The 20,588-nt window shown below is 32.0% G+C and overlaps 1 protein-coding gene across 1 annotated transcript; it reads right to left on the bottom strand.

Moving 5' to 3' along the window:
- Window positions 1-2,015: 2,015 nt before the first annotated feature.
- On the bottom strand, window positions 2,016-14,337 carry LOC126781887 (trypsin-7-like). The gene is made up of 5 exons (XM_050507007.1): window positions 14,333-14,337; window positions 4,798-4,971; window positions 3,727-3,976; window positions 2,546-2,686; window positions 2,016-2,168 (listed from the first exon to the last, which is right to left on the bottom strand). Exons 1-5 carry the CDS (start codon window positions 14,335-14,337, stop codon window positions 2,016-2,018), a joined length of 723 nt encoding a protein of 240 aa, XP_050362964.1.
- Between the last annotated feature and the right edge of the window lie 6,251 nt (window positions 14,338-20,588).

Below are 20,588 nucleotides of genomic sequence, written 5' to 3'. Positions count from 1 at the left end.
TAGTCTAATCCCGATAAGTTAATCTCTCATTGGAAAAATTGTATTTGGCCTGGTACCACTAATTATTTTACCGGCAAATAGCAATACTTTACTTTTGTTTTACTGTTGTTCCGCTTTGAATATACGTAACGTATTTAAAAGCACATGAAACATACTCCTGATGGTTAACAGCATATAGCATTGTAATAATTTGTTTATAATATTTACTGGTGGTAGAGCTTTGTGCAACCTCGTCTGGGTAGGTACCACCCACTCATCAGATATTCTACCGCAAAACAGGAGTACTTGGTATTGTTGTGTTCCGGTTTGAAGGGTAAGTGAGCCACAGTAATTACAGGCACAAGGGACATAACAACTTGGTTCCCAAGATTGGTGGCGCATTGGTGATGTAAACGATGATTAACATTTCTTACAGTGCCAATGTCTATGGGCGTTGGTGACCACTTACCATCAGGTGGTCCATATGCTCGTCCGCCTTATTATTCTGTAAAAAAAAAATTTTTTTACGGTGCCAGTATGACCGAGGGTTACCACTTACTATCAGGTGACCCATTTTCTAGTCTTCCTAAAATAAACTACAGAAGCATTACATTCAAATTATTTTATCACTTGTAAGTATTTTTATGTATGATTTTCTCAATACATAAAAATATGTATATAGTAAAATTACAACAGATTCATAATAACATGTTATTATTTAAATTATCTATATGTTTTCATCAAAAAGCCGAGACGGCCTAGTGGTTAGAACGCGTGAATCTTAACCGATGATCGTGGGTTCAAACCCGGGTAAGCACCACTGAATTTTCATGTGCTTAATTTGTGATTATAATTCATCTCGTGCTTGACGGTGAAGGAAAACATCGTGAGGAAACCTGCATGTGTCTAATTTCATTGAAATTATGTCACATGTGTATTCTACCAACCCGCATTAGAGCAGCGTGGTGGAATAAGCTCTAAACCTTCTCCTCAAAAAGGGAGAGGAGGCCTTAGCCCAGCAGTGGGACATTAACAGGCTGTTACTGTTACTGTTACTGTTTCATTGTAATGAAAAATATGTTAAGCATTTCATTCTTTTTGTTATTTGTTCAAAATTATTTATGAAAATGGACCGACTGTCTGTGTTGTTTAACTTAAGAAGTTTTTGAATAATTTTTTCGATAAATAAAATACTTTTATACCTGATCATTACTTTGTATATATTATTATATAACTTAACAAAATTATTTTGCTTCTATCCTACCTTAAATCATTATAATAAAGCAAGTAAATCCTACTGAGGATAAAGTAATATCAAAGTTAGTTCAAACTTTAAGAAATAAAATTGTGATTCAGAATTTTTTAAACACATTTCTTTGTTTTACGCGTATAACTGTAATTTTTATTTTTATAAAAAACATGGCATATTAAAACTTAGGCAGGGTTTATATGCATTTCAGATTTTTGTTCTTTGTAAAAAATCAATTAAACTAAGAATTTGTCTTCTGTCTCAAAAACAACGTTACCAATAAAAGAAAAAGAACTAAATATAGTCTTTATTATATTGAATTTCTTTTTTCACACAACAGAAATGAATAAAATAACTAATAAAGTTACAACAAAACTTAAAAAATGTGTCATAGCAACTTTTTCTTTAATATTTATGAAATCTAAATAAACAAAAACGCCGATATCAATGAACAACACTTTATTCCATTAAAATTATTAATATTATCTCAAATATATTATAAAAAATACATATAAATTTAATTTCTGATTTACAATCATAAATGGACAATTATATGTGTATTCGATATTTTGACAAAATTAGTTTGATAAACAATTTTTTTTATGAAACAATGAGACTTAATGTCTCATTCTAATGTTAATATATTACCATTAATATTCAAATTAAATTATTACCAAGCATGAGATACGTATAATTAGTAATTGTTCATCTATGGTATTATCTAATAGCTTGTATTCAAAATACAATGGTAATTTCTTGTTCATGGTCAGAACTATGTTCATTGGATTTAGACGCCCGAGTGCCTTCTGATCCATCTTCTTACTTTGGCTAAATTAGTATATACTCCAGGAATTCCTGGTCGAGCACAGCCTGTTCCAAAGGAAACGGTTCCGAGTTGAATTCCAGTTTCTGTTGCTACTGCTGGACCTCCGGAATCACCCTGAAACAATGTCATTAATTTAATTTTGTTTTCTCGGTTAATATTTACATCGTAGTATATTATTTGTTACCATACTTAGATAATGTTATTGACTATATCACTTGATAAAAATTAACAAGAGCTAGACTACCTTACCTGATCCTGTTCTAAGAAAAAAGTTGATAGCATTCTTACCTCAATTGCAATGCAATTGTTTTTTTAATTTAATGATTTTATTGTAAATACTTATTATTGTTAAATTAACATTTTGTATATTTTAACATTAAAATGTTTTCACTTAGTTACGAACATTAAAACTTTTTTTTGGAGTCAAATGTTGATTATTTAGAAAAACCAAATAAGTATAAATATTTTAGCCTATAAGTAAAATATTCAACCTGGCAAGAGTCCTTGCCTCCTTCGGGCACACCAGCACAGAACTGACGAGATGTAAGTGTGGAGTAAGACATAAGACAGTCCTCATTAGATACAGTTGGCACTTGTACGCCCATTAAATTTGGGCTTACCTGGCCGTTCTCCTGAAAAGGTATAAGAAGGAAAATATGTTAGAAAAAACGTGATATAGTGAGCTACACTGACGAGCCGGTTAGCGTGGTTGGTAGATATTTGCCTTTCACGCCGAAGGTTGTGGGTTCAATTCCTACCTAGCAGACATTTGTGTGCATGAACGTGTCTGTTTGTCCTGAGTCTGGGTGTAATTATCTATATAAGTATGTATTTACAATGAAAAAGTAGTACATGTAGTATATCAGTTATCTGGTTTCCATAGCACAAGCTCTGCTCAATTTGGGATCAGATGGCCGTGTGTGAATAATGCTCCAGGGTATTATTTTATTATTATTATTACATGCTATATATTAAACTAAGCATTAATTTTAATTCTAATTGATTTCATAACTAATCGACTATAAATCACTTAATCAAAGTACTATCATCTCGCAAAGCGAAAGCTTTTTTTTTTTTTATAGAATAGGAAGGCGGACGAGCATATGGGCCACCTGATGGTAAGTGGTCACCAACGCTCTTAGACATTGGCATTGTAAGAAATGTCAACCATTGCTTACATATCCAATGCGCCACCAACCTTGGGAACTAAGATTTTATGTCCCTTGTGCCTGTAATTACACTGGCTCACTCACCCTTCAAACCGGAACACAACAATATCAAGTATTGCTGTTTTGCGGTAGAATATCTGATGAGTGGGTGGTACCTACCCAGACGAGCTTGCACAAAGCCCTACCACCAGTAGTTACCACCAGCTGATAAAGAATATACCAAAAATTATATTCCTGTCTTAATCGTATTTTTTTATAAACGAAGCAACAGTCTAAATATGGCTCTTCATCTAAAGGTTTAGTGCTTATTTCACCAGTGTAGTTTCGTGAATACAAATGTAGTATTTTATCTGATTCATGGTGGTTTCCTTACGATATTTTCCGTCACAACCAAAGACTAAAGTAAACATAAGCTAAAATGTAACGAATGAAAACAAGACAATGCTTAGCATTGGGTGAAGTCAATGATCATAGTAAAACAAAATTTAAAAAAAACCACTCACAGTAGTATCACCCCATCCAGTCACAAGAATATTGGTACCATTTTCAATTGTGGCTCCAGCTTTTGGCAAAGGAACCGCTTTTGTATTTACTCCATCCAATGCTATTCCACCAGGAATATTTATCAGACCAACATCATAATCGAAATTCAATGGATTATAAAATGGATGCTGTCTAAATCTCGTGGTGTTGTATTGGGTACCCCCACTCATAGCTAGAGTACTACCAGCTCTGACATAAATTCGCGTTATGCTAAAATAAACCAATCAAATCAGATCAGGATTACGTAATTCAGATAAACTGTGTTTATGAATAATAAATTAGCACAATTTTGAAAAATTATAATTTTAGGAAAATAGTTGCTGATCTGAAATCATTTAATATTATATAAAATAAATATATATGTCAGAGATAATAAATTTAAACAGGTAAACGACGTCACTTATTAGAATAGCAACACCACACAACGTGATGTATGTCATATAGGTTGGTCGGTTGTCAGACGTCAAGTGTGAAAATTATAAGACGAGTGCCTATTTTATTATGTAGCCGACTGATGGAAATATAAAATATAAAGGAGTATGTCAGTAGCGCGTGTGATCATTTTCTCGAGCGACCCCTTGGTCTCTTGGTCTCTTGCTCTCAGGACAGCGCCAGCGCCGGACGACAATGGCGGCCATTAAAATGGCAATCCATTTGAATCCGCGACATATATATCTATGCACTTAACTGAAACTACCAGCAAAACAAAAGAAAAAATCCTGTCCTAAAAATAACAATCTTATAAGCTTCTTATCTCATCGAAAAAGTACGGATTGGAGTGGCTGATCAGATCATGTCGATATTACGTAACCGTGGCTCCTTCCGTACTGTGCTCTACTCGTGGATCGTGGTCGAGGTCTTCTCAGCGAAGGTGAGCTCGCCCCCCGGACTTGTCGCAAGAGCGTATGCCGGCAGCTGCTGTCCTCCTCAAAACCGTCTGAAATAGGATACGCGAGCCCCCACCTCAGGCGTCCATACCACCATGACGAGAGAGTAATCTTAAAATAAAATATTAATAATTATCATATTACCCTGTGAGGCAATGCGCTGCTGTCAAGACATATCTCTCGCTTATGATGGAACCGCCACACTGATAGTAATCAGTACCCATCTGCAGTAGTAAGTACACTTGGTATGGAACATCCTGTATGGTGGTGTTGTAACCTCCTACAATTTTGCCATCAGAACTTTCAATGTCACTGCTTCTGCCAAGATAAATACGTCTCCTAGATACTGCATCTATAGGTTGCAAATAAAATAAATATATGTATTTTAAGTTATTACTTAATTACTTTGGCACTAATAACGCAATATTTTTTTACAAAAATAAGCACGTAAATATTACAACACATTGATTATATATAAAAATAAAAAAAATCGCAAATAAAGGGCATGGAAATATAAATAAATACATAAATTATTTAATGATTAGGTTTTGTGTAAGCCCTTACGTACTACCCATTCGTCACTTATTCTACAGCTAAAGTAGTGCTGCTACTTAGTAAGTTGTGTTCTGGTTTGATCGACGAGCCAGTGTAATTACAGACACGAGGGATATAACTCCTAAATTCCCAACATAATTATAACAGGCGGTATAAGGAATATTTAATACTCCTTACAGTCCCAATGTCTATGAGCGGTGGTGACCGCTTACCATCAGGCAGATTTGGCAGATCGTCTATTTATTATAATGTTTTTTCAATTAAGCGTGTGCTATGCTTCTAAAGTAATTTATTACGTGATTAAAATATATTTACCTAGAGCAAACGTTTACGTTAATTGTATGTATATTTTCTTCTTTATTAATAACTAAACAAAACATTTCATATTCCTAATCCTGTTACAGTTCTGTGCAAACAGCCTCCTGATTTTTTTGTCAATATAAAGGAAAAAAAAATCTTTATTAAAATTATAATTAGTACAAATAATTTTTCACTAGTACTTATTTTGTTGTTTTGTACTGTTTGTTTTTCGAATAATAATTGGAAATACAATTCGGCTTAAGCTTTGAAATGGAATCAATTTGAATTCAAGGGTAAGTACAGGTTAATGCTAATTATATATTTATTATATGAATATGTACCGTAATTGTAATAATTTAATATAACATATAATCATGTATGTTTAGATTATTTAACTTATATACTATATATATATAACCTAATATAAATTAGATTCAAATATTTGCTTGTAAAACAATTCAGGAGGCAAATTTTAAAAGTCTAATACTAACAATTTTAATTTATGATAAATGTTAAAGAAGAAAAAATTTAAAGTAGTAACAACAAATCACGCTCACCTTCTATAAATAAACAAAACAATAAAAATGCGATTAAACAATAAGACTTAACCATCGTAAATAAAAAAACTTTGTTTAATAAGATAATTCATTTGCAGAAATGCTTAAATACTTATTACGATATTATCATTTTTATCAATAATTACTTTATGAGGGTGATAAGAGATCCATAAAATGTAAAATTTTCTATTTCCAATAATTATTACAGTAATTTGCAAAGAAATATGAGCAACTTTTTGTAATATTTACTGCAAAACAAATTATAACTTTTTTATTTTATTAGATAGGCGAACGTGCAAATGGGCCAACTGTTTGTCACCTAGCCCCATAGACGTTGGATATGTACAAAATATTAACCGTTTCGTAAATCGTCAACGTGCCACCAACCTTGGGAATTAAGATGTTAATTTCCTTGTGCCTATAGTTATACTGGCTCACTTAACCTTCAAACCATTACACAGCAATATTAAATATTACTGTTAAGCGGTAGAATATCTGAAGAGTGAGTTTTTATTGGTGGTACGGCTTTGTGCAAACTCGTCTGGATAGGTACCACCCACTCATCAGATATTCTACCGCAAAAACAGCAGTACTTGGTGTTGTTGTATTCCGGTTTGAAGGGTGAGTGAGCCAGTATAATTACAGGCACAAGGGACATATTATTTTAGTTCACAAGGTTGGTGGCACATTGACGATGTAAGCGATGTTTAACGTTTCTTACAACGTCAATGTCTATGAGCATTGGTCACCAGTTACCATCAGGTGGCACATATGTTCGTCCGCCTTCCTATTCTATAAAAAAACTTACCTAGCAAACCAAATGAATACTATTTACATAAATACGAACAATAACTCATTTTGATATTGTTTTGTAGATGAATAGTAATCAGGTAATTGATTAACCGATGCAGGTGAGTTATTCCTGCAAAATCAAAGTTCTCTACTTTTTTCCCCTTTTCATAATTTTGAATTGATATTTAACAAGTTTTAATTAAAATTAAATCAACCACTGTTTCGTAAAACTCTACCAAGACAAACTGTTAAGAAACTCGGTACTCTTTACCACCAATTACATTGAACAGGCATGTTAAGCAAATTCAATTAAAAATTAATTTACTCTCCTTGATAATACACTGACTTGTTATGTTTGGTTTTTTTTATATTTATTGACGATTTTGTTATTAATTTTGACAGAAAATTTATTCAAAAGTTTCCTTCCTAAAATGCATTTTTTTTTTATTTGACGTTCTTACTATTATAAGGAAACTTATTACAATATTTTTTCATTCGTCTCTCTTATGGCGTTAGCTATAATGACGATTAAAATTTCTAGTAAGAATTCTACTTAATATAAATCAATGCAATGCTTGTAAGTAAATAACTTGTAATGCTGTGTTATAGTTTGAAGTAGTAAGTGAGCACAATTACGGGCAAAGAACTTATAACATTATAAGATATAATATCCCATGTTTTGCGTCGCATTGACGGTGTAAGCATTTGCCTAAATTTTTAATAATATAATAATATATATTATAAAAAAAAAATTGTGTCACTTTACATTTTTAATCTTTGGTAATTAAAAATTCACTTACGTTAACAATTCCTCGTCAGCCTCGACAGCGTACCGAGAATATAATCAACGATAATAATTGTATATATACTTTTTTATTTTCTATTTTTTTGAAAACATTCCATGTTTCTATTTTAAAGTGAACAGAAGGCTTACGTTAGAAAAATGGTATACAACTTTAAAAAGGTCGAATGTGAATCGTGAATATATTTTATTAGTGTCCTTATAATAAAAGTCGTATAAATACTTGCTCAGCCATATAGAGGCATTCCATAACCTTAGAACATTAACAATGAAGAAAAAAATCTATGAAGTGGATTTTAAGTCTTCATACGAAACGATTTTTGCTGAGGCTTCGCACAAAAAATACTGGATATGGATTTAAAGGCTGGCAGTGTTTATATGTCTATATTATATGTACGTTTGAAACGCTTGTTCTTTTTACGATGTGATTTTAGAACCACATTTATCGTTGATGTATACGCCACAGCTGGTCTGTTATAATAAATGTGCGAGATAATTATGGAAAATTGTCTCTGGTAACTATTACTGCGAAGAATTTTGGATAGAATTCCCGATGGTAACTTGAAGAAGATTGAACACCTTTGGAGAAATCTAAGTCCGGCAGTGGACTACGATTGGATGAATGATAACGATGATAATGAACTGTGGTATAATAATAATAAGTAATAATATTTTAAAACATTTTTAATATGACCAAATGCAATAATCAATATTAAATCGATATCCTCGCTTTTAGCCCTTTGGAATTGACCTCGATGATATATTTTGAAGAGTTGTAATATTTTTATTTTTTATTGCATTCATTAAGATCCGAAATGCAATGACATTTGCATACTTTTACGGCTGTCCGCCTACCTGATAGTGGAAAGATGGTCCCTAAAACAGAATATTAGTTTCATATTAAGGGAAATACTAAATATTGGGTTGGAAGTAAACATGCATGATGATGATCCACACTGAAGCATCGTGGTGGAATAAGCTATTTAATTATCCTTAAGAGGATAATAGACCTTTGGCCAGCAGTGGAACAATTACATTAACTTACACATCTAAATGTTCATGAAAAATAAACTTTCAAGATTAATTACATTTAAGCGAATAAAAAATAGGAGCAAAAGGGTTCTTTAAAACGTTTTTATTTAACGTAACGCTCCAGCTAGCGCTTTGTATGTGACCTTTTGAATAAATTAACTATAACAATTAATTATTATCTGTGAAATTTCTCCGCTCATGGGCCAGTAGATGGAATACAAGGAATATTAACGAAGACAAGTGCATCAAATCCAGACAAAACGCAAATGATTCTTATCTTCTTTCTTGATAAGGCTTTGTGCAAGCCCGTCTGGGGAGGTACCACCCAATTGTCACATATTCTACTGCCAAAATGTCCTTAGCATTATTGTGTTCCAGTTTCAAGTGTGAGGGCATAACAACAGGCACAAGGAACATAATGTCTTAGTTTATTTATACGTCGTATATATTACCGCGTGGTAAGCTCCATACATTCTTCTCATCGGCTTATTTCTGACCTTTGCGACTTAGTTCTTCCCAGTAAAATCTATATTAAGAACTGGTGCTAGCTTGACATCTTGTTAAATGACAATTCTTAAGCGCTTAAATAGCCTTAAATATTACTACTAGCTTAAATATTTATAATTATAATTTATTCAAAAACTACTTGTAACTTTGTCATTAATATTCATTCATTACTTATATTTCAGTGTAAGATCATAGATATAAGGAAATTGTTTTTCTTTAGCACAACTACAAACTTTATTTCCTGCACTTCCTAAGGTTAGCTAGTAGATAATGCTTTTAGCATTAAGCCGGCTTTTTATACAATATATATTTTGTGTTGTGCAATATTAAATAAATAAACAAGAGATGAATTAGCGTATACACTACGAGAACTGCATAAATATAATTATGATGTCAATAATTTGAGTGGTCAATGTCGAACTTGTCATGCGTTCAAATTATTATGTGCGAAGTTTGAAAAAGGATTTTTCAATATTCTTTAATAAATAGAGGTATTATAACTAATATGACTATTTATCTATTCTTGTTTTTTATTTATTTTCAATTAATACATCGATTAGATCATAATCTGTTCAAGGTTTAGTACAATGCAAATATACTTTATTACAAAAATAATCAATACAATAATACCAAATGCATTGGCGGTGAATCTAACTGAACGCGGAGTGAACGCGCCTGATGGTAAGTGGTCACCACCATCCATAGATCATCCATTGGTGATGTAAGAAATATTAGCCACTCCTTACTTCGCCTTTGCCACCAACTTTGGGAACTAATATTTTATGACCCTTGCACCAGTAGTTCTTCTTCAGTCGGTTCTTCTCAGGTCTGAGGTATTTATTTCCGAACCGGTGGTAGATTCATGACAATCAATAAGTAAGTGCAACGCTACTATATTGAAAAAAGATTTTTGACTTTGACTTAGTTACACTGACACCCTTCAAACGGGAACACAGTAATACTTATTGCTTTTCATGTCATTAATTCGTATTTATCTCATGCTCTGTGAACGAATATAGCGTGGGAAAACGCACTTGCATTTGTCACATAAAAGTCTGGTACATTTGTCGTCCATTCGAGGAAAACATATAAGAAATTCTAACTCTTATTTTCAAACTTATTCTGTCAATTGCTAACAAATATAAGTAAATAAAATGGACTGAACAACAGGCAGAAAAGGTACTAAACAGATTTGCTTTGGCCTTTTTATATAAATTATAGAAGCCAAGTTTCCACCCGCGGCTTTGCCCGCACTGTATATATATACAGTGCGGGCAATATATATAGATCTGGTACCAGATGATCTTATCTGTACCCTTGAGAACGTGTCTGCAAAATTAACGATGATTGGCTGCACTTTCGCACTTATTGTATTCATTAGAATAATATTAAAAATGTAATGTTCATATAATTTATTATAACAACATCTAATGTTTTGTATCGGCCTTTCTCGACTGCCATCCTAACTCCACCTATCATCACCACATCTCAAAATGTACCCAACTCCAATTTAGTAATTTTCCGAATCCCTATGTCTCGGAGCTTCGGACCTTTGAACTCGACTTGTATCTTTCATGCTGAGCATTTTTATACGTTTTCCTTTTAGTGATTTATATATAGTTGCCCTCCGATTACGTTACTCTTCCTTATAAACGTTACTTACGATATATGGTTGATTTCTCTCTTTCTGTCATAAATGATTTGACATTAGAAAGAAGAAGACACACTGTTTAATTATACGATGGTGTTTACTTAGAATTTATTAATGCTTACATTCATTGTTACTTTTATTGCCATAGTTGTGACCAATAAAAAAATCTTGTCTGTGGAATTAAAATATTGTTAAATTGATAGTTAGTATGCATTTTATAACATAAAAAAACAGTCCAACGACCTCTTTATAAAACGATTAAATTCGTATTAAAACTATAAGATTTATAGCTTTATTGCCGAAAATGTTTTTAACCCACAGCATAAATTCATTATAGTAATAAAATAAATTATAAATAAATGTAAATAAAACATCATTAATTCTTTATTACTAAAACCCTTTTGACACTGTTTTTATACGCCAAAATAAATTCAGTTCCATTGATAAAAATGTCATTCGGAATAACAAATGGTCACAAATAAAAAATGAGCAAACGGCAAAGCCTAATACCTTAAATAAAAATGTAGATCTAAATTCAAGCTCATTTAAAAGGGTTAAAATATTGTTGTGTAAAGGAAAATTATGAGACAGTCTCGATTTATGTTTGTTTTTATTCGAAAATAAAGTTCGTAATCTGACTTAGGGGCCTTCAAATTAAGTAAAAAGAAAATTTATAAAAAACTTTAAAATGATTAACCCGCTTAGGCGCAGTGGATACGACATGTACGTTGATCATGTTTCAAGATCACTGGTTCAAATACAGACGAGTGTCACAGACTTTACAAGCACTTAATGTACTTAAGGAAAATATCGCGAGGAGACCAGCATATTTTGAAATGAAATTCCCAATGAAATTACGCCAGATGTATAACTGGCATGCCAGCATTTTAACATTATCAGACCGTTAATAACTTTTTAGTAGCCTAGTAATACTGGTAATATAAATTTACTGGTGGTAGGGCTTTGTGCAAGCCATCTGGGTAGGTACCACGCACTCATCAGATATTCTACCGCAAAACAGCAGTACTTGGTATTGGTTGTGTTCCGGTTTGAAGGGTGAGTGAGCCAGTGTAATTATACGCACAAGGGACATAACATCTTAGTTCCCAAGGTTGGTTGGTGATGTAAGCGATGGTTAACAGTTCTTACAATGCCAATGTCTTTGGGTGTTGGTGACCACTTACCATCAGGTGGCCCATATGCTCGTCCGCCTACCTATACTATAAAAAAATACAATTACCAAATATAGCTAGAATAAAAATCATGAACAAACATGGCATACCGCTATAACAACAAAATATGGTGATCATATTTCAATATGTAAACATGTTCCAAATAAATATATTATTAATAGTTATGTGTGTCTAGAAGAAGCAATGCAACATAGACAATAGGAATTTTCTTTAAAGTTGTTGTCTTCGTTTTTTATACGATAAAATTATATATTAAATTAATTTTGATCAAACACACTGTGATTTAATATGATGGGCAAGGTAGCATTGGTATAAAAATGAGATGCTACAAAGTAATGCAACTTCGAAGACATAAGAAGAGCGAAAACTTAAATAAAATTTAAATGACGTCAGATGTATAACTTCTAGGGTGAAATATTGTTCGTATTAAAACCGTTTTTATGTCTCTTTCTTTAACATGTTTTTAATAAAACTTTGTCGCAGAGTGAAGTCCGCTTGGGTATCAAATAATATTTTATTGCATATTTTTTTATCGCTTTAAGACGCAAAACAAAAATAAACTAGATTAATCTCAAGATTATTTATTCGTCTGCTTTGTTTTGAACACATCTAATAAAATACGAGTCGATTTTTCCAATAATTTACGAAGAGAGTTGTCTAGACAATCGAACATTCAAGGTGCGATTGGCGCCGAGACAAGTTACAAAGAAGAGAATAGATGCATCCATACAATATATAGGATATATATATATATATATATATATAAATTTGCATAAATACTTATATTTATAATATCAGGGGAGTGGAACTTAAATTTTTTTTAATTTGTAAGACTTACAAATGAGCAACCTGTTATGACTTAAGTTACCATCGTTAAACGATGGCACTGTAAGAATTAGGATGGGGATGTGGTACCCACCTAGACATATGTACACATAGCCTTACCACCGATAAAAAATATATTCTGTAACATTTCACCTTTCGTTAATTATTATAAGCTATCAATAAATTGAATTTTCAAGGTACTTTGTTAAAAAGAAAATTATAAAAAATTGTTCGGTGTTTTATCGTTCGCTATGACCAGCAGCCTACGTATCCTCGTAAAGGAATAAAAAATGAGCAATGACAAGCACTCCAACCGGAGTCGCCTCTGACCCCGAAAGTTATTACAAATTCTTATTCTATTTTATAGATATATAATCTTTCACTCGTTTTATTACTACATCGCAAACTTTGGCCCGTTTACTCCTAATTAAAACTAAGATAAAGTAATGTCACGTAGTTAGGTTAACGCGAAGGTTACATTGCGAAATTCACATGTGAAATACGTTGTCGTGAAACCGTAACGACATTTGCATAATTTCATAGTTTAAGAAACTTAACGCTCGACACAAAAATTTCAATTAAATTTTGTCAATACCTATTACAATCAGCGTTCGTTTCGATTTCGTGCGTTAATAGTTCTTTTGTAACTGACTTTTTAAATCGGATCATAAAAAGCTAACGGTTTCTGGTCTGTGAGTTCTTCGATTATATTGAAAATAGTTGCAAACAATATACAAATCGGTATTTTTATATTGTTTGCAACTATTTTTACGGTTTATTATAATATTATAATTGTACGATTTATTATAATTGTTACGGTTAACAAAGAATTACTTTATTGGTATTCCGAACGTTATGTTAACTTTTTTGTTTCTTTTCATCTCGTTAATGCGGTAATTGCTACATGAATGACGATAATACCGCTTCATCTGCAATACACGCAAAAGGAAACGTCCAGACTGTCTTATTGTTAACGCACAATTTAAACTTTAACACATGGAGACTTTAAATGAGGAAACTATGGTTATCTTATCGTAGTTTGAAATTGTATCCAATTGTCCCATTCAAAGTAACGTTATTTGAATTCGCGACGACCAATAAATATGGCCATTAGACAAACCTGTCATAATACAAAAGACTATACTTTTTACCGACAAAGGCTACTAAATGATACTAGTATCTTTACCTCAAACTTTACATGTTATGGCATTATTAAATTATGTTACATAAGGATATTTCCTTATATACATTTTCGGATTCTGCGGCCTCATACTTAGCCACTAGACCAACGAGGCAGTCGAATAATTTTAATATAATATTAATAACAAAACACGAATACACACAATAAAAAATATAAATTTCTTTGAATATAACTTTGAACTGAACAAGGAGCCTTAAATCTAAAGTAAGAACAGTTCTGGATATCGTATATCAGAATAACTTATTGTATAATCAAATTACTTACGCCATTCATATATCTATTTATACCAAAAAACAAAGTGAAACGCGCTTAAAATTCATCACCCATTCTTTGAACGTAGCTTCAAGGATGTACAGAAAAAAAACTTAAATTTGTCGAATAAATACTTCTTAGATAAACGTCAACTCGCTTAGTACTTATTTCTAGGTGTTAAGAACAGTCGCAGCATTAGGCGGAAGTGTGACTGTGATCCAAATTGTTTTAATTGGCGTTAACAGAATTTCATCTAATAATGATCTTGATACACAAGACGTTGAAAATGAAGAGCATTTATGAAGAGAAATGTTAGGAAAAAGAGATTAGTTTATATATTATAAAACTTTACATTTTATGGAATACAATTGATACAATTGTGGAATTATTATACTGCATATTCAACTGTCAATTAGATACGTTTGTAAAACATATATGTTCGCCTTGCTAGTAGTTTCCTATTTCTTGTTTCCTGGCTGATGTAGAAGGCATGCAGGCGCAATAAAATAGAAATTAACGTATCTGGAGATCTATAATTATGTATTTGTATATAAAAAGTAAGAGACTGTGGTTAAGTAAAACTCACAAATAATACATATTCACTCAATCATTAAAGATATAATATTAAAGGTATTATGTAAATAATAAAATTTAAAGATAAATTTAAATTTTAGTTCATAAATTTATAAATATGTGTGTACCAAATAAGAAAATAAGACAAACAGTGCGGGAGATATAGTGCTCAATCCTTGAAACATTCCTTATACTAACCTTCATAAACAGATAACGTTGATGTGATACGACCAACAGCTTAACCTGCTCTTCAAGTCAAAGGAGTATGACACTGCCACCTTTCATACTCTGGGCTTCTATTGAAAACTTCTTAAACGAAATAATAATTGGTCCAACTTAGGATTTAAACCTGGGACCTCATGACCTCTAGCAGCTAGCCACTAGACAAAAGAGGTGTAATTGCCAAACGTAATTATGATGTATGTAATAACGGATACATAAAAATGTTTTACATTATTATTATTCTACATTATTTTTAAATTAGTGGCATATTATTATCTGTTTCCTGTAAAGAAATACCTCATCGTATTAATTATATCTAATCATCTAATTATTACATATTGAAAAATATATTTAATTCTATAAACATCATTAATTACAAATAACTTTATAATGTTATAAATCTTACAATAATACATCGACTTGGTTCGGTTTTAATTTCTATACTCACACGTACACGCTGACCTCATACACACATACAACACGTATATGTACGTCACAGAATTAAAAAGCATTATTTTATTGATATTATTTGAAAATAAGGTTTTAGAATATCCCATTAATGATTTGCATAAATCCTAGCTGATTATTTTCATGTGTCTGCGACGTTCATTTAGTCCCTGCGTATCCCGACTTTTCCAATAAACCTCCTATATTTAAAACACTATAGAGTGTTTTAAATACAACAACGTTAACATTTATCTTCCCTTCCCATGTTTATGAGGTTAAAAATAATGTTAACTTTAAAAAAAATATTATGTATTAAGTAAATTCAATTAAAATCTAAAGAGACTAGACCATATATAAATTCGTTTAAAATAAATCAAAAGTTGCTGTAAGTTATTTAAAAATAAAATGGTTTATTTTAACGTAAATATATAAGTATTTATTTACAAAAAGAACAGTAGTATATGTATCAGTTGTCTGGTTTCCATAGTTCAAGCCCTGCCTAGTTTGGGATCAGATGGCCGTGTTTAAATAAGGTCCCAGGATATTATTATCATTATTTATTGAGGAACGCTAGATAATATTCCGCTATATGTATTATAATTTCCATTCAGCGAAAAAAATCGGGTTAACACTAAGGTTCACACTTTATTTCTCAAAAATATACGTCGAGTTACCTACGCCTTACAATTTAAATTATATCATAACTGAGTCGACTTTCGTACCGGCCTACAAACCCGCCACTTTTCATGTCCCCGCAATTTTTCTTTTTTTTTTAATCAAAGTACAAAAACAGGCGGTGGATAAAATTTAAAATAACATTTTATAAAAAAACAACTTAATTATTAAAATTGTTAATTTTTTTTTTGTTATTCGATTAATACTTACAAAAGTTAGTTTACACAACATTTAGTTACAATAATAGTGTGTTAAGTGCAACAAAAAAAAATCCAATAATTTATTAGTGATCCGATCCAGGATTTGAATCCTAGCATTTGGTCTCTACTAATGTGTCAACCAATAAATATTACTGTTCAGCGGTAGAATATCTGAAAAGTGAGTTTTTACTGGTGGTAGGGCTTTGTGCAAACTCGTCTGGGTAGGTGAGTAGGTGACTCATCAGATATTCTACCGCAAAACAGCAGTACTTGGTATTGTCGTGTTCCGGTTTGAGGGGTGAGTGAGCCAGTCATATCTATATATATATATATATACCCAGACGAGTTTATAAGAAAGCAAAACAAGAATTGTTATGAAAACATAAAACAAAATTTGTAAGTAATAAACAAATTAAAAAGAAAAATACGCTTTCACGAAGGCTATATTAAGAATCTGAGAAGTAGTAAGCCACTCGTGGAATAACACGAGGCAACGAAAATTTATGCTCATCATAAGTTTGAATATTTGCTGCTCAAATTCAGTCTGGTCAATGTTACGTGTTCGCCACAACCTAAAAACAGTTGTATATCCAAATAAGCTCATATTTTCACTCCGACAGTCTAAGCTACTATTTTACAAAATTGCTGCAAACATTATTGTGACCATTCACCATGATCACCATGATGATTTATACAAAAGTTTTTCCTTATCTGTAAATATAAATTTTTAGTCGAGATGGCCCAGTGGTAAGAATGCGTGAATCTTAACCGATGACCGTGGGTTCAAACCCGGGCAAGCACCACTGAATTTTCATGTGCTTAATTTGTGATTATAATTCATCTCGTGCTTGACAGTGAAGGAAAGCATTGTGAGAAAACATGGATGTGTCTAATTTCACTGAAATTCTGTCACATGTGTATTCCACCAACCTGCACTGGAGCAGCGTGATGGAATAAGTTCTAAAACCTTCTCAAAAAGGGAGACGAGGCCTTTAGCCCAGCAGTAGGGACAGCAGCAGCAGGGACATTCACAGATTTCGGACGAAATAAAGATTGTCAATTATTCAGTCGAAAGAACGCATGGATTTTAAACAAAGATCATCATCTCAAGATCATCAAAGAGAACATCTCCTTGTGCCAGTGCCAGAAAATCTGCACTATATGTATCAGCCGCACTGAATCAGTATGGTAAACCAAGTTTCACACCTTCTCCTTTGGATAAGGCTTGACCCTTATTAATATAGTTCCCATTAACGTGCTTTTACTTTATTTAATTGCATATTTGATGTAAATAATAATTCTCGGGAAATTCACTTTGGGAACGAAACGATCGCCTCCTGACTATTATAATTTTATTGTTTTTTTTATATTGAAAATTTGTAAAAAATTCATGTCATACATGATAAAAAAACAAATTAAAAAAATTACTGAGTTTCTTTTGCCGGTTGTTCTCAGGTACGATATTTCTCTTCCGGACCGGTTTCTTATTTGACAAATAAGTAAGTGTAATGCATTTACGTCGAATTAATGATTTTGATATGATTTGTCTTGTATGACATCTGATTTTTCTATATATATTCTATATCCAAATAAAAATACATTAAAATTTGTTCTGTATTTGGTGTAGTCCTTATTAGCTTAAAAGGATTAGTTTTCCTTAACTGTTGTTATATAAATTATATAGATACATAGACGGAAAGGCACTCAAGATAAACATTCATGGTTTTTGTTGTGCCTAAACCAAATAACTTAATTGTTATTAGGTTTTAAAAATAAAAAACACTTTTTAATTTTTTCAGAGATTGTAATCAATGTATTATAATAAATAAATAAGATTGTAATAAATAAATAAATAAATAAATAAATAAATTATCGAAAGCCGTTGTTTGTATTATCTATGTAAAGGCCTCGATAACAGAAATGAATTAAATAATTTTAATGTACAAAGAAAATGCTTATTTGAAGTATTTAATATTTTATATTTTCTACCATGTAAAAGATATAATGCGAAAGAGTCGAATACATAACGAATGATATAGCTGCTAACTTAAATAGGCTATTACCGTCAGATCTACTTTTGTATAATGAGATTTCTTGGACAAAGTTGAATCCACATACGTACGTCCACAAGTGTAGTTCAATTGTGACCTTATATGAAATATTATTTACCTTTACTGCTCTGTCTATATATGATCGTTAACATGGAAATAAATATAATGTATAGCAAGTAAAAATAATTTATATTTATATGACTATAGTTAGATTTTTCTTTTATAACACGCATGTAGGCGGATCAGCAAATGGTCATCTATTTTTCATAGTAAGCATTTATTATTGTAGACATTGGTATTGTAGGAAATATTAACTATCGCTTACATCGCCAATGTGCCACCTACCTTGGGAACTAAGGTGTTATGTCCCTTGTGCCTGTAATTACACTGGCTCACTCACCCTTCAAACTGAAACGCAACAGTACCAAGTTCTGCTGTTTTGCGGTAGAATATAAGATCTGATGAATTGGTGGTACCTACCCAAACGAGCTTGCACAAAGCCCTACCCCCAATATTGTATAGCGTGATAATTATAATCCAAAAAAAAATATTTTAATTAAAAAAAATATGCTATAACAATAGTGATCTTAATGTAACCGATACCAAAGTATTTTTGGAATCACTTTAGTTTCGAAACCGTCAGTGAAGACCGCATTTATCGTAACAGAAATACTCAGCTCCGCAGTGGAGACAACTAGCTGGTATTGATGATCGATTAGTATCTGTTCGATATAATCTATACTCACACACACACAAGTTAATTCTGTAACATGATTCGAAACATGAATTAAGCCTCAATGAATACAGTATAATTAAAAAAAAAAAAAAAAACTTTAAAAAATGTCATAAATCTTTTATAAACAAATAGTCTGTGTTAACAGTAAAGAAAGAAAAACACATAACAAGATAAATATGATATTTAGATCTTGCGTCTTGAGATGACTATGAGAATGAAAGAATAGCCTTAAATAGACAGGCAAATTAAATCATCTACGCGTTTGGTTAACATTTGTAAGTCTGTCTAGAAAGACCTCGACTGTAAAAGATTTATTCTTATCGAGAAAAATAAGCCGCAATAATCATTTTATTGTATAAATAGATGCACCCCTCTATTATTACTTCATTAGATTTAAATTAAAGAACGCTTTTTTATAAGGAAATGCTAAAATAACTTACTTATATTCTCTTTAAAAACATAAGAAAAAAATTGTAAGAGCCCCTTTGGATTGTTTGGATTGCGTTTCAAGTTAATACGATTTCAAAAATTAACCTCCGGCATAATTATAATCAAATTTGAAATGTATTTCTACGTCCGTCATGAAAACCAGACATACTTTGGCTGTCTGTTATTTCAAGTTTTTTGGTTAGATATATATTGGAACTACATCTGACAGGCAGGGATTTTTTCAACCGAGATTTTTTTCTGTGAATTCTTATTCAAGTCAATCTTGGGATAGGTCTATGTAGTAGCCCATTTATTGGCTTATGATTATATTGGTATTTGGAAGGCAGTAGGGGAGGTAATTAACCTAATGATAAGTGGTCACCACTTCCCATCAGAGAGTCCTGCGCGGAGAAATAGTTTTAATGATTTAATTCAATTGGTACTGCCAACTTCCTATCTACCATGGTAACAAAAACGTAACATAGGCAGTGTTATTGCATGAAACGTAACATAACATGCAATAACACTGCCTTACATAGTAATAGCCAGTGCATGACCCACTGCTGGTATAAGGCCTCCTCTACTTTTTTTTGAGAAGAATGTTTGAAGCTTATTTCACCACGCTGCTCCAACCTTCTCACGATGGTTTGCTTCACCGTCAAGCACGAAATGAATTATAAAAACAAATTAAGCACACGAAAATTCAGTGGTGCTTGCCCGGGTTTGAACCTACGACCATCGGTTAAGATTCACGGGTTCTAACCGCTAGGCCATCGCGGCTCACATCTCAAAGCTAAATCTTCATTCAATATAATAATTGTAAAAAAACTAAAATCATTAAATTTCATTTATTCTCCATTCAAGCTCATCGTGTAATCTATACGTCACGAGAGCTATACAATGACACAGCATAACTAATGAATTGATTTATTTAA

The sequence above is a fragment of the Nymphalis io genome, chromosome 4 (genome assembly GCF_905147045.1).
Source record: "Nymphalis io chromosome 4, ilAglIoxx1.1, whole genome shotgun sequence".
In the NCBI taxonomy this organism is placed as follows: domain Eukaryota; kingdom Metazoa; phylum Arthropoda; class Insecta; order Lepidoptera; family Nymphalidae; genus Nymphalis; species Nymphalis io.
The sequence above is the reverse complement of the archived record's forward strand: the minus strand, read 5'-3'. Positions and strand labels throughout refer to the sequence as shown.